At 47.1% G+C, this 15,913-nt stretch overlaps 1 protein-coding gene across 1 annotated transcript in view; it reads left to right on the top strand.

Moving 5' to 3' along the window:
* Positions 1 to 398: 398 nt before the first annotated feature.
* Positions 399 to 15,913, top strand: part of EED (embryonic ectoderm development) — a 32,811-nt gene continuing 17,296 nt past the window's right edge. Inside the window, exons 1-4 of the mRNA XM_015427725.1 lie at positions 399 to 608; positions 5,993 to 6,145; positions 9,937 to 10,029; positions 13,866 to 13,931. Of these exons, the coding sequence (XP_015283211.1) occupies positions 420 to 608; positions 5,993 to 6,145; positions 9,937 to 10,029; positions 13,866 to 13,931 (501 nt within the window). The 5' untranslated portion in view covers positions 399 to 419. The remainder of the gene's footprint in view (positions 609 to 5,992; positions 6,146 to 9,936; positions 10,030 to 13,865; positions 13,932 to 15,913) is intronic.

Consider the following 15,913-nt stretch of genomic DNA (forward strand, 5'->3'; position numbering starts at 1 on the left):
TCTGTCCTATTTATTGGGAAATGGAGTGATTTCATATGCCGAATGACATTAGCAGGCACACGACAATAGCAGATGAATAACAACAGCAGCCGTGATTGGATTTAGGTGAGATCTGCACAGTTCAATGGGACTTGCTCCCGCGTAAAACGCGCGTTATCCTTCCCCGAGCCTCCCCAAATCCTCAGCAACGCGCGCCCTCTAGAGGTCGAACAGCGCCAGCGTCCTAAACGCGCCGCTTCGAATCCCGCTTTTTCTCTCTCGGCTTGATTCTTTTTTCAGCAGCGTGGCTTCGCTTTTACGACACCCGCTGGCCGCGCTTCACGGCAGCGGGGCCGGGGAAGCGCCAGAGCCGCCCCGCCCTCCTTTCCCTCCCGCGCATGCGCTTTACACGAGGAGCGGCTCCGTCGGGGTCGTTCTCCATGCCGCGTCCGGCGCTTTACGGCAGCGCCCGGGAATGGGGGGCAGGGAAGATGTCTGAGCGGAGAAGGGGAGGCGGAGGCCGGGGAGAGGCTGCAGCTTCCGCCGGCGGTGGGGAGATGCCGGCCAAGAAGCAGAAGCTGAGCAGCGACGAGAACAGCAACCCGGGGGACCTGTCCGGGGACGAGAATGTGAGGAGGCCGCTGGGGGAAGGTGGTGGTAGTGGGGGGGGGGGCAGGCTTCGGGCCTAGCGCGTCTCCTAGCAACGGGTGGGTGGGGCTGCCTCGGAGGCCCCTGGCTTGGCGGGAGGAGAGGTTGCTGGGCGGGCGTTTGGAAGCATCAGTCGGCCTCCTCGTGTGAGGAGGGGAAGGGCTTTGAATGAATTCCGTTTGAATTATCTGTCCTAGCTGTTATTGGCTTCTTCTTCTTCTTCTTTTTGCCTGTTGCACGTCTTTCCTCCATCCCCGTTCTTCCAAGGAAGTCCGGGTTGGCATTCCTTCAGGTGGGAATCACAGCTCATCTCCAGGCTGCAGAGATCAGCTCCCCTCGGGAAGATGGATGCTTTGGAGGGCGGACTCTCATGACACTGTACCCCGCTGGGATCCCTGTCCACCCCAGGCTCCACCCCCAAGTCTCCAGGGGTTTCCCAACCTGGATCTGGCAACCCTGTGCAATGTTCCCTCTAAGCTGTGGAGTCTTGTGAGCAAAAATTCCACTTTGTGAGCTACTGGCGTTAATGTTGTGAGCGAGCAATTTGGCTGCTGTATAAAATTAGTTTGTTCTGGGGCCATCCTCCCTGGGCTAAGATAAAAATGTGTGAGCTGGAGGCTACAAAACTGTGAGCTAGCTCACACTAACTCAGCTTAGAGGGAACACTGATTCCTGTGGCCCCTCATCCTCCGCTGGCAATGCTCCCTCTAAGCTGTGGAGTCCTGTGGGCCAAAATTCTACTTTGTGAGCTACTGGCATTAAAGTAGCGAGCGATTTGGCTGCTGCATAAATCAGCTTGTTCTGGAGCCCCCCTTCCTGAGCTGAGACAAAAAATCTGTGAGCCGGAGGCTAAAAAATTGAGCTAGCTCACACTAACTCAGAGGGAACACTGCCTACCGGTGGCCAGGGGGAACTGGCAACCCTATCTCTGAGGTAGGCTTAGAGCCTCTGCTTGGCATGCAGAAGGTCCCAGGTTCAGTTCCCGGTGTCTCTAGTTGAAAGGACCGGGCAGTAGGTGATGTGAAAGACCTCTACCTGCTCTGATGCCAGGCTGAGTAATGATACTGATCTTGACGGGCCAGTGGTCTGATTCAGTATAAGGCAGCTTCATATATTCATTTCATGCTTTGGTGGAGGGGCTGTGGCTCAGTGGCAGAGCATCTGCTTGGCATGCAGAAGGTTCCAGGTCCAATCCCTGGCATCTCCAGTTAAAAGGACCGGGCAGTAGGGGATGTGAAAGACCTGTTCTGGAGACCCTGGAGAGCTCCTGCCAGTCTGAGTGGACAGTACTGACCTTGATGGACCAAGGGTCTGATTCAGTATAAGGCAAAATCTCCTTCCCTGTCCTAGGGGAGGGGCTGTGGCTCATTGGCAGAGCATCTGCTGGGCTGGCATGCAGAAGTTCCCAGGTTCAACCCCTGGCAGCACTGACCCTGATGGATTAAGGGTCTGATTCAGTACAAGGGATCTGCATGTCATCATGTGTTGGTAAGCTATATATTCCGCACAAGCTCATTCCCTGTGGTCAAGAAAGAGTGGCCGTGCTTGCTTTGTGCCTGCATCTGCTGAGTGTGGTCTAGTGGTTAGAGTAGCAAGCTAGCATCTGAGCAAAACCTGAGTCCAGCAGCACCTCGGTGGCACAAGGAAATTTTTCCAGAGTGTAAGTTTTTGTGAGTCTAAAACTGCTTCATCAGGTCACTGTGGTTTGTTGGTCTCTGTGGTGATGCAGGACTCCAATTTTACTCTGCTGCTGCAGGTTAGGATCGCCACCTTTGGGCTGGGAAATTCTTGGATATTTGTGAGTGGAATCTGGGGAGGGCGGGAGAGTCCACCATCCAAACCGATCATTTTCTCCAAGGGAATGGATCTCTAGTCGAGATCAGTTGTAATTCTGGGAGATCTCCGGGCACAGCCTGGAGATTGGCAAACTCATGACAGACAGTGGACCAACCTCAAGGCACCGTCTTTGGGTTTGTGCCAGGGATATTCCTTTATTTGTAGCTCAGCAAAAGCTGATTAAAAGTGCTACAGGGAGACTGATTCTAGTCAGGACCACCAGGACCCTGAATTGATGGGCGGGGGGGTTGTCAGCAAATATGGCCTCCAGTGCCACTTTGAGTTGGAAACACAGTGCAAGGGAAAGGTAGGGGCTCCTCTCCTTGTGCTGCCAGTTTGGTGTAGTGGTTAAGAGCGCCCGACTTTAATCTGGAGAACCGGGTTGGATTACCCTCTCCTCCACATGCAGCCAGCTGGGTGACCTTGGGGCAGTCACAAGTTCTTTCAGAGCTGTTCTCTCAAGAGCTGTTCTCTCAAGAGCAGTTCTCTCAGAGCTCTCTCAGCCCCACCTACCTCATAGGGTGTCTGTTGTGGGGAGAGGAAGGGAAGGAGATCGTAAGCCGCTCTGAGGCTACAGTCACATGCACTAAATTATTCACTTTCAATGCACTTTCCAGCTGGATTTTACCCATTCACACTGCAGCCAGAGACTCCGAGTGAAGGGCGGTGTATAAATCCAGCTCTTCTTTTTCCTGACCAGAATTTGCCTCCATGGTACTCTTAAATTATAGCTTTCCTTGGCGCTACCCACTTGAAACTAAGATCTGGGAGCCCCATGTTCAAATTCCCACACTGCCGTGGAAGCTCTCTGGGTGACCTTGGGCCAGTTACCATCTCTTAGCCCCAGTGGAACCCCTTGCAATTTCTGGAGAGCCAGTGTGTTGTAGCGGTTAAGAGTATCGGACTAGTAATCTGGGAGACCCTGGTTTGAATCTCCACTCATGCCATGGAATCTCACCAGTCACATGCTCTCTCAGACTAACCAGTCACATGCTCTCTCAGGGCCAGTCACATGCTCTCTCAGACTAACCCACCTCACAGGGCTGTTGTGAGGATAAAATGGAGGAAAGGAGAATATTGTAAACCACTTCAGGAGAATGGCAGGGTATAAGTGAATTAAGTAAATAGAATACATTAGCCTAAACTACCTCACAGGGTTGTGATTGTATTGATATAATGGAGGAGGGTGGGATGACGTGTGCAGTCCAGACTTCTTAAAGGAAGGGTAGGGTGTAAAGATAAAGGTTCCCTGGCTCGAAAGCCAGTCGAATCCGACTCTAGGGTTGCGGTGTTCATCTCCGTTTCCAAGCCGAAGAGCCAGCGCTGTCCGAAGACGTTTCCGTGGTCATGTGGCCGGCATGACTAAACACCAAGGCGCACAGAACGCTGTTCCCTTCCCACCGAAGTGGTACCTATTTATGTACTTGCAATTTCTTGCTTTCGAACTGCTAGGTTGGCAGGAGCTGGAACTAGAGACGGGAGCTCACTCCGTCAATGCGGCACCCGCGTCTCGAACTGCTGAACTACCGACCTTCCACAGCCTGCAGTTCAGCGTCTTAACATGCACGTTTACCCGTTGCTTTCCCGATGTGATGTCAGGGGTGGCACCCAGGGTTCTTGCTTCACAACAATTCTGAGAGGTTGCTTAGGCTGCAAGAAGACGGTCTGCCCCCAAGTCAGTCGGAGCTTCCTGGCCATCGATGATTTGAACTTAGGGTGACCCCAGTTTAGATCTTTACATGTTTACTTGGGAGTAAGTGGCATTGAATTTGATGGGACTTCCAAGGAAGTAAGCTCCATCCCACTCAATGTGGCTTACTCCTGAGTAAATGCACTAAAGATAAGAAAGGACGCCCAGGTTCAAATCCCCCACTAGCTATGGGAAGAAGCCCCATCTGGATCACTTCTTCTGACGCCCACTGATCGCTGCTCTGCTCAACCAAAACATTTTGGGTTTTAAAAAAATATTTCTGTGCACCTTTCCATCCAACTCAGGGTTCCCCAGGTGTTGGGGAAAAAAACACCCCATCTCGCTATCAAATCGGATCTGTGTTGGATAGAAACGGAGCTCTTTCTTCTCTGTGCTGGCCTCTGCCTGGGGGACATGCCTTTCTAATTTGTACTGCTCTTTACTGAAAGAAAGATAATGCACAAGCGTCAGCAGAGTGGTTTGTTAGAAGGATCTGGGAAACCGCTCTAGTGGCATAATTAATATATTATCAGATGATGTGTCTCAACTCCCACGCCAGCGAATTTGTGGAGAAATGAGATCTCTGTAGCAAACAATAAGATGTTTTTTCAGTGCTCTAAGTGATAGATTACTCCTGCCAACCTAGCAGTTCGAAAGCAAGAAATTGCAAGTAGAGAAATAGGTACCACTTCGGTGGGAAGGTAACAGCGTTCCACGCGCCTTGGTGTTTAGTCATGCCGGCCACATGACCACGGAAACGTCTTCGGACAGCGCTGGCTCTTCGGCTTTGAAACGGAGATGAGCACCGCAACCCTAGAGTCGGATTCGACTGGCTTTTGAGCAAGGGAACCTTTACCTTTAAGTGATAGATTAGAGGGCTTAATGCTGCCTCTTGTTGTGCCTTGCATTTTTTTGTGTTGGTTTTGCTTGTAATATTCCTTTTATATCCCAGAAAGCTCCCTGGCTGATGGCGGGTAGTGTCTTACAGAGAGGCATTTCTTCTGTCTTACGCAGCAGGAGATGCCATTTTTGGGGGTGGGTTTTCCTTGGGATCCTTTGCAGGTAAAGTTGGCATGGTGTCATGATTAGAGTCTTGGACTAAGGGTCTCCACTCTGGCGAGATGCTCTCCTTGAGCCAGTCACCCTCTTTCTTGTCAGCTTAGCCTCCCTCACAGGGTTGTTGTGAAGATAAAATGGGATGAATGAAGTCTTTATGCTGCGCAGAACTTGAAGGAACGGTGGGATAAAAATGTGCTAGATAGAAAAGAGTGAGTGCTTTGCACCCTTCTTCAGAACTAATGTTAATTTGCACATTTAACCGGTCAGTCACGAGGCGCAAGAAAGACGGTATGAATACTTCCGGGTCAAAGGCTTTCTGTCGCCTGATAGCCCATGTCTGTGGTCAGATCCTCTGTGCTCTGCCTAGAAATGTGACTCTCCTGCTATTAGGGTCCTCTGTCTGCATGTTCTTTAGATGGCCTCTTTGGTGAACCTGACACAGAAGCTAATTCCACAGTATGTTTGTTGGTTTGGAAGGCGTCACCAGTTTCTTGGTTGTGTGTGATCTGCAGGCAGAACGTTTTGTGAAACAAGAATTTGAAACTGAAACTAGCCCCTTATTACAGGAGTTTGAGTTGTCTGATCCTAGTAGCTTCGCAGCTGCTTGATGTGGAACCCAGCGTTACTGGAATACTCGCTTCACTTCCTGGGGCTACTTAATTGTGAATGGGTTTCTCTGCCCACGCTAGAGCATTTGGGGACACTTCTACTCAAGAGTTAGCTTGCTTTTAATCTGAGTTTATCCTGTCCATTTTAAATCAATGTGTACTTTGTTCTCAGGATGATGCTGTTAGTATAGAGAGCGGTACGAATACAGAACGCCCCGACACTCCCACAAACACTCCCAACGCTCCAGGAAGGAAGAGCTGGGGGAAAGGAAAATGGAAGTCGAAGAAATGCAAATATTCCTTCAAGTGTGTCAACAGCCTCAAGGTATTTGTACTCTTGAAATCTGTGAGACCTTCGCTTTTATGTAACAGCTTTGGAATGAAGATGGTTTTATTGCTGACCTTTGCTACTAGATTTTTCTTCTGCGATCCTAAGGAGGAGAGTTGTGCGAGATCAGACGAGGAATGTATTTAGTTCCACATTTTGTTTCCTGCAGCAGCCTGTTAGATCAGGGGTGTCCAATATGCGGCCCGCAGGCCGGATGCGGCCCGCAGAGGGCTCAAATCCGGTCCCTGAGCCTTCTCCTGCTTCCTTTCCCAGGGCTGCTGCTGCAGCTGCACCGTCTCGTTACCAACGCTGGCATCTCCACTCCTATTACTCTTCTGCGTATCACGCCTCATCCAATTAAGCCTGCTGTTGTCATTCACCTGCGATTGCCATTTGACATCTGAAATCACCTTTATAAAGTTTATATCTCCAGTACCTCGGGTTACATTTTATGGCACCCACGGGCCTGGCCCAACAAAGTAAGGTTTATGTCAGAGCTGGCCCTAGTAACAGATGAGTTTGACGCCCCTGTGTTAGATGGCTGTGGGCATTCCCAGGCAGGGCTTTGTGAAAGTAGCGGTTGCCAGGATCTTCTATTGAGAGGGAGGCCGACTCTGAAATGGAGGGTCTGGATAGCTGCTGTAGCTAACACATTTTCATACGTACTCCCAGGAATGTGTGCGGTTTCCCCTCTCTCCGAGTTAGTTGCTATCTCCACATCTTAAGCACATTTTGTAGGCACCTGGGAGAAAATAAGTAGCTAGAAGAAGATGGGTAGCCCTGTTAATCTGTCTGTAATCACTAGAAAAGAGCAAGAGTCCAGTAACACCTTAAAGACTAACAAACTTTGTGGCAGGGTAGGAGCTTTCGGGAGCCACTGCTGAAGAGGGAGTCTCTGAAGAAGTGAGCAGTGACTCACGAAAGCTCCTACCCCTGCCACAACATTTGTTGGTGCTACTGCGCATTCCTACAGCTATTTAGAAGAAATTTCAGTTATTAATCCCTGGAATAAAACTGTTTTCACATCCTGTACATACTGAGCTTGAACATGGTGTGTTTTAGGAGACGTGCTCCTTTTAGAGGCATAAAACACTGTTTTGTCGTAAATTGGTCTGGACTACTGGTTCTAAAAAGTTCTTTGCCCTTTTGTTGGGGTGTGTGTTCAGATGAATTTTAAACAACAGGAAAGCAGAGTTATATTTTCGCAACTAACAGGAAATTGAAGGGTGTAGAGACTCCCCCCTCCCCCTTTCAGACTTCGAAAAAAAGTAACCACCAACATAGAGTACTAAAATACAGATGGTATAGGAAATCAGGAGGGGAAGTACATCTTTGGAGCAAAGATTTTTACCTCATGATGAAGACTTCTCGTGGCTTGGAAAAGTTTGCTGGGAAGAGCATAGAAGGGTCCCTCTGCCTGAAGACCTGTGAAAAACATTTGTTCTTTCCTGGAAAAAATGCACAGGTGGTGGTGTGGTTGAGCTTATTCTCTTTACGGCTTTTAGAGTAGCCCTTTCCCTTTAAGCGTATACATTGGGAGGCACATTGTACTGCTTGCCAAGGATTGCACAGACAGGGACCAGTTCTCGGTTCAGAATTGATGATACAAAATAAGCAAATGTTTGCTGTTTTGAGTTTCTTCTGCCATTGCTAGCTCCTGACATTCTCAAGGAGCTATGCAAAAACATGTGTTTGGTCACTGTGGAAGCCTTGTTTGGCCCCCATCTAGTTCCTGTGACATCATTAGCAACCGTTCGCAAGCATCCAAGCTTATGTTGGTGGCTAGAAATGTGCAATAAAGGCTGTGAGAGGACCCTAGTGTCTTGCACCAGCTTACCAAGTCTCTTCCCCCACCCTAGCATGGCACAGATCACAGAATGCACACGGGGGGAAAAGAACAGTGAAGTGTGAATGGAGAACCCATATATTCAAATGCCTATACGTGTATTGGGCCCTGCAGGATAATGGAGACATTTTTCAAAAACAGTTTCCTGAGTCTTGGGAGCAAAATCTGTTGTGCCAGATTTGTATAAGTTAGCCTTCACTGGGGAAGAGATGTTGCTAACCTCCCGCCAAAGGTACATAAGTAATGCTATTTCGGAACTATAAGTTATGGGTAATACAGGGATGTGCCAAAAACAGTTTCGATGTAAGGTTTAGGAATGCGTAGCTATGCTATGCCATTTAGTATGTTTACTCATGCACACTTTGTGAAACTGGGATGCAGCATTTGGGGGTAGGTTGATTGGTTTCTGCTTTTTCCATGGTTGTCTGTCCCATTGTGATTTGACTCTTGCTTTATGCTGCTTTCATTAGCACGATATTAGTGGTCTACGTTTCTGTGAATATTTTATTGCATTATATGGGTTTGTAAGCCTCATTAGATCTTAGGTCAGGGGTCGCCGACCTTGGGCAGCTTTGGAATCCTGACATAAGTTGGTGGGGGCAACCACAAAATGGCTGCCACAGGAGGGGGTGTCAACCACAAAATGTCAAGGAGTGGAGTTTAAAGATGTGAAGGCCCAGAAAAAAATCAGAAACATTCGGGGGGAAAAAATGTTTTTTCCCCGTTTTTCCCCTGAAGCCTTCCCCCCCCCCCCAACTGAACCCTCCCCCCCCCCCCGAAAAAATGAAAAAAGAAAAGAAAAAAAATTGATTCTGGAACGTTTTATTTTAACATGATGAATAAAATATTTTAAGACAAGGTGTTCAAATATTTTTCAAATCATTGCTAAAAAATATGTATGGTATCAGATTGATCTAATTTCTGTGCACTGAGGACAAGCAAGTCCTAGGTTACAAACTGAACTCTCCAATGCAAGAACAAGATACATTTCTTCCTTTAGGAGGTGCTATTGTCACAAGAAAAGAAAAAGGTTTCAGTTTTGTTTTTGCATGTGGGTGGGTATTCTGTTTGTAATAATTATTTGGATACACTATATTTTTTAATATGCTAGTTGTGATAATTTCATGCCAAGTAAAAATGTCCATAGTCATGTTTTATGTTCCTAAAGTAGCAGAATAACTTTCAATCTGGAAAAGAAAAAAAAAGTGCTAATGTAGCATTTTTTCAATTTTTCCCAAAATTTCCCTTTTTTCCAAAAAAACCCAGAAAAACACAGGTTTTTTTCCGAGCTTCAAAATTTCCGGAAATTTTACATCTTTAGTGGAGTTATGTACAACTGTAATAGTAACTCTTCAACAGAGGGTCTGTTTTAACCGGATGCCTTTTAAAATGAACATGTTGTTTAAAAATGTTTTCTTGCATACAATGTCCCGTCAGTCATGCAGTGGAGATACTTGTGCTGTGGTGGCGACTTTTAAAAAAATCTGCCCAGCCAGTTCTCACCCCAGTGGTCAGTCAGAAGCCCTACTGGGCAAAAAGCCCACTTGGCTCTGCCCGCTTTCTGAAAACACTTGGCCGGCGCCAGCAAAGGAATAGGCGTGTGCCACGGCACCCAAAGGCACCATGTTGAGGACCCCTGTCTTAAATGATGCAGAATTTTTAAAAAGCCGCATAAGTAAATATTGCGTGCCGTTTCAGGAGTAGGGATAATAAAATGTTACTTTCAAGAGAGGCAGAGAGCAACACAATAAATCTATTTTCAGCTGTGGTCCCTTTTTACCGCCACATGTTATTCTGCCCTTCAAACTCCCGCCTCTTTTGTCAGATGTATAAAAAGTTATGGAAGCACTGGGGAAACCCCCCCCCCCCAGAACTGCTTCATGTCGGACATATTTTGCTTGTGCTTTGAATCTTCATCCTAGTTACACTTTATGTTTTGCAGGAAGACCACAGCCAGCCACTGTTTGGGGTGCAGTTCAATTGGCACAGCAAGGAAGGCGACCCTCTCGTCTTTGCCACAGTTGGCAGCAACAGAGTGAGTGGCATAATTAAAACTTGATCTTCTTTCGTTCTCAGGCTGTTTGTTTGCTTTCCAAAGACATCTAATACTAGGGTACTTTGTAGTTGGATTTTTTTCAAAAGTTTGTTTTCATCAGTCATGGGCCGTAATAGGAGAAACAGTCATGCCAAGAGAAGGAAAGCAGGATAACAGTTACCAAAAAAAAATCGATGCCATCAGAGTTTGAGAACACTAAAGCATAGCTCGTGGACTGAGTTGTTACTTTCTGATGATTATCAGCCAGTAAAAGTCAAGCTTTCAAAGATCAGAGCAGGGAAGAATTTTATTCTTAACTGTTGTATGAATAGGGTTTTTTTAAAAAATGAGATTCTCAGTTTCTTCTGTACCACAGTGGCAAAATTGTGCAGCATATGGGCGTTAGTGAATGTGCCTTCCAAAACGAGAGTTGGCATCAGGTTAAACCTTAACACAGACACACACACACAAACACAGATTTCTTCTTAGAGTGTCGCAACTGAGTCGAGCAAGATAATCTTCCAGTCATTGTGGGTATGTGCATTCCTTCCTCCTAGCGCCATATTATGCTGTTGTCTATAAACTCTTGATTTAGCCTGATCCATCTTCAAAGTTAGGAGATGAACACAAGCCTAAGGAGAGCTGAACCCTTCTAAGTCCCTTGACTTCCGTGGTCTTAGAAGGCTTGTAACTTTGCTTAGGATTGTATTGTAAGTAGGCTTACCAAACGCCGGCGGGGGAAATCTATTTCCTGGCAGGATGCGTGCCGCGGGGGACGGCTGTGCGCGCTGCACCCGCCGTCGCCAGGATGTGACGCTCCGCGTTACTCTGGCAACGGGGCTGTTTGGGGTCCCGTTGCCAGAGTAACGCGGAGCATCACATCCTGGCGACGGCGGGTGCAGCGCGGACAGCCGTCCCCCGCGGCACGCATCCTGCCAGGAAATAGATTTCCCCCGCCGGCGTTTGGTAAGCCTAATTGTAAGCCTGGGGGGAAAAAATCTATGGCGTTGCAGTATATGAAGCAGACCCTGCTACCAAGTTGTTTGTGGAAGAGGAAAGGGACACTTGCTCCTTCAAGCAGAGGTTCTCAGACTTTTGAGTGGGACCTACGTCTTGATTTAACTCTACTTTTCATGACCCGTTTGCCGAGTAGCTTCACAGTACTTTCCCCCCTCCCAAACATAAAGCATGGGATTTTAATTTCAATTAATTTTGAATAAGCTTATATTCTATTTTTTGTGTTTAGCATTTTTAAATATATAACATGACTGCAGCTGGCCGTTTCGTGGCCGTTTTGCACAGAGGCAAGCTCAAGTTTGCTGTCAAGGGCCTCCTCTCCCAGCTCACCCTGCTCCTCTTCCTCCCAGCTCTGATCTGCAAGCCACTGTTGTAATATATTTTAGGAAGTCTGCTTTTTGGCATCAAAGAACGCTTTACCCAGTAATTTAGGTTAGTGGGTACCACTATAACATCATTTTCTGCTCTCAAAAAAACAGTTGGTGCGCGCTCTGTGGGACTCCTAGAATAGCCCAAAGAGCTTATTTTGAAATACTCCCAACCTGCTTTCTCTTTGGAAGTTCCAAACCTCTGACCCGGTATATAGCTTGGATTTAGGAAACGTATTGTACTGCAATTTCCAGAATTGCGGAAATTTCCTCCGAAGTTAAACTGTGGATCTATCAGTTCATGGTCTGATGTGGTGACATAATACAAAGCTAGAAAATTGATTGTTCGTTGCAGTCCTAGACAGGTACATGTGCAGATTGGGGGCATTTGGCACCGGGCACGTTCTGAAAGCTTTTACTGACGTTGATCGCTCAGTTTAATGGAAAGGCTAGCTGTGAACACGAAAGTAATGGGCCTGTTCAATTGGGCTGGAGGATAAAACCTTCAAAAGGCATTTAGCTGCCTGTTAAAATGACTGCATAAAAAGTATATTTGAACCGATGAACAGAGTCTTTCCCCCCCCCCTAGTGCTCTATCAGATTTTAGTATAAAAATATAAGGAGTAATCTTTCTTCCTGCCCTCTTTCAAGCGAATGCGATAGTAAATGTTAAAAAATCCCAGTTCCATTTCAAGCAAATATAAAATCCAATTCCAGTATCTGTGTGATTGTATCATTCATATTTTATCATCGCCTCTTCGTGCATGGCTGGAGTTATGTTTCTAAAAAGGGAGATAAACACACACAAAGACGAGGGGAGCAGAAAAGGGCAGGGAGGGTCGTAGAGGCCGAGCCAAGTGTTGAGTCAAAGCACTCTAAGAACAGGTTTGAGACTGGTTTCAGATACTTGTAAAGACAGCCTCCCTTTGTAAAGCAAAATGCTCCTTGGAAGAAAGTTAAAGTATTATTCTTCCATTCTCCGTGACAGAAGAGCTGCTTACGCAACGTGAGGACAGTAAGGGGAGACGGCAAAACCGGCACAGGCCTCAGGAAAGCCAGCCTCCTGTAACCGCTGCCTTTTAATTAAGTGCTCACAAGGCTGCTCATCTAGGAGCACAATGATCAGCTCGCTTGTCTGTCACAAAGGATCACTATTTCAGTGGCTGCACGCTCATTCAGCTGTCTACTCGCCAGCAAAAGAAATGTTTCCGGTGTCTTTTCTCTGTGTAGCAGCCCTGATAGCCCAGACTGGCCTGATCTCATCAGAACTCAGAAACTAAGCAGGGCTGGAACTTGGATGCCGTGTCCCCTCTACACTGAGATAGTGTGAGCTAGCTCACAGTTTTTTAGCCTCCGGCTCACACATTTCTCCCTCAGCTCAGGAAGGATGGCTCCAGCGCAAACTAATGTATGCACCAGCCAAATCGCTGGCTCACAACTTTAATGCCAGGAGCTCACAAAGCAGAATTTTTGCTCACAAGATACCACAGCTTAGAGGGAGCATTACTGGGATGGAAGTTCGCCAAGGAAGAGTGGGGCTGCTGCGCAGAGGAAACCAATGGCAAACCAGCTCTGCTCATTTCTTGCCTTGAAAACCCCTTGGGAGCCAGTCTGGTGTTGTGGTTAGGAGCGTGGACTCTGATCTGGGCGAACCGGGTTCGATTCCCCACTCCTCCGCATGCAGCTGCTGGTGTGACCTTGGGTCAGTCACGAGTTCTCTCAGAGCTGTACTCTCAAGGGTAGTTCTCAAAGAGCTCTCTCAGCCCCACCTCCCTCACAGGGTGTCTGTTGTGGGGAGGGAAAGGGAGAGGAGATTGTAAGCCGCTCTGAGACTCCCAAGTGAAGGGCGGGGTATAAATCCAATCTCCTCCTCTTCTTCTTGAACTGGAACTTGATAGGTTTGCTGTTAGTTGGTTGCCACTCAATGGCACATTTTATGTGTGTATTTTCTCCATGGAGGTTTATTTCTTCGGGAGTTTGCAAAGCCAAGGCCCCCTCCCCGGCTTTCTCTGTGGGCAATGCCAAGGGTGGGTGGGGGGGAATATAATGTCCAAACAGGTTCGTGGTCTGCTTAAGCGAATTACTGGCCTAATAATTTGTTTACTTATAAGAACACACATAAGAGAACATAAGAGAAGCCAATGTTGGATCAGGCCAATGGCCCGTCCAGTCCAACACTCTGTCACACAGTGGCCAAAAATACCAGGGGCCATCAGGAGGTCCAGCAGTGGGGCCAGGACATGAAGCCCCTCTCACTGTCTCTCCCCCCCCCCCCCAAGCACCAAGAATACAGAGCATCACTTATGTCTGAGCATGCATAGATTATAGCATTTTTAGGGTTTGGAGAAAGAGGAAAGAGTTAATTTAGATAATGCGTTTAGTTCCTGGTTCCTACAGCCAAACCAGTTTCCAGTACGTGACTCTAACCTCTTGTGTATTCTCTGCCTTCAGGTTACTTTATACGAATGTCATTCCCAAGGAGAAATCCGGTTGCTGCAGTCTTACGTAGATGCTGATGTATCCTTTTATCTCATATACCTCTAGGACTGGTTTCTGAAGGGCATCAGCGTTTTCTTTGCTTGATGGCTCTTACTGAGACTAATCCCTGCACACCAGATGTTGGCATTCCAGTCTCAGCAGGCCCCTCCTGGCCCACTTCATTTGATAACAGCTGTGGTTAGAAATAAGAACTGAACTAGCATTCTCCTTAAAAGCCAAAATCTTCATTAAGTGTCCCAGACATTTTTGTATAGTTTATCATCTACTTGGGTGCTTGTTGTTTAATCTGTGTGAATCCCAGTGAAACATTTGCTACTCCTTTTCTGTTGGGCTAAGAGTTTAGGTTTAGTTTAAAGTTAGAAAATAGTTAAAAAAAAGTTTTTTGAGAACATAAAAGCTGTAACTCACAGTCTTGATTTGATTATAAGGTAAAGGTAAAGGTTCCCTTGCTCGAAAGCCAGTCGAATCCGACTCTAGGGTTGTGGTGCTCATCTCTGTTTCAAAGCCGAAGAGCCAGCGCTGTTCGAAGACGTTTCCGTGGTCATGTGGCCGGCATGACTAAACACCAAGGCGCACGGAACGCTGTTACCTTCCCACCGAAGTGGTACCTATTTATCTACTTGCAATTTCTTGCTTTCGAACTACTAGGTTGGCAGGAGCTGGAACTAGAGACGGGAGCTCACTCCGTCATGCGGCACCCAGGTCTCGAACTGCTGCACTACTGACCTTCCACAGCCTGCAGTTCAGCGTCTTAACCACTTGAGCCACTGCAGCTCCGAAGAAGAGTTTCGGTTTAGTTTAAAGTTAGAAAATTGTTTTACAAAGTTTTTTGAGAACATAAAAGCTGTAACTCGCAGTCTTGATTTGATTGTACCTGACCCTAAACTCATCCTACGAGTTCCCCTGTATGATCACCTTCTTCCTAATCCTCAGTTTACCATTATTTTATCTGTATCTTGTTTTTTTCCCTCTAGTACTTTCCTCTTTTGCATAAGGATATCTCTTAAAAGACCTGGGCAATAAACCAGTGAAGGGGAGTTGTGCCCTTAGATGGGGCTCCTACCGGTAGTTGCTTGCTGTGGGTGGCCAAAGTTTTCCTTGCTAAATTTATTTATTATTTATTTAGGTTTTTATCCCACCCTCCCGGCCAAGGCCAGCTCAGGGCGGCTTACAAAACAGATCCATATACATACAAAAATAATTAATATAAATACAATGTTAAAGTACAGTGTTAAAACCAAACATTAATGTCAGCTAATTTGCGCCTCCTGAGCTAGCAGTAGAAGGCTTGCGTGCAGGTGGTGCTCTGGTCTCCATCCTGGTGGCCCGGACATTGAAGGCGGTGCTTAGGCTGACTTGCCTGCCCTTTAATGTGTTTTAAAGGCAAAGAAAGCACAGGAGAGCCCTGACCAGTGTAGCCCTGGCAAGCCCGATCTCGTCAGATCTCAGGAGCTAAGCAGGGCTGACCCTGGCAAGTATTTGGATGGGAGACCTCCAAGGAATACCAGGGCTGAGGGGCAGGCTATCAAGCCACTTCTCTGAACGACCTCCAGCAGGAGTCGCCAGAGGTAGCCATGCCTTCCAGGCATGGACGTGCACACGCATGCACACACAAAAATGCAAAAAACTCACCAAAAAAAGAAAGCACAAGAGGAAGGGTGGGAGAAACAAGGGAGTATTTTCAAATGCCATAGCCTCGGTTCCTCTGACTAGCTGAAATTATCTCTTAGTTTTCTCATTTCTGTTTTGTACCTACACCAAGTCTCTGTCAGCTTGGCAACCCCAGATGGCATGTGCATCGAGCCTGTGGCCAGTTCTAACTACCTGACCTTTAAAAGTCGCTCACAATCTCCTTGACTTTATCTCCCCAGTTGCTGTATGTCCCCAGTTGCTGTATCTGTATTTTGAGCTCCATTGTTTTCAGGGCGGTCCATTATGCCCTTATATACTCCCCATTCATTCTCTCAACTGGGCTGGCTTTGTTCTCTGTTATTTTCCTC

This window comes from Gekko japonicus, unplaced genomic scaffold, assembly GCF_001447785.1.
Source record: "Gekko japonicus isolate JY-2015 unplaced genomic scaffold, Gekko_japonicus_V1.1 scaffold393, whole genome shotgun sequence".
Lineage (NCBI taxonomy): Eukaryota > Metazoa > Chordata > Lepidosauria > Squamata > Gekkonidae > Gekko > Gekko japonicus.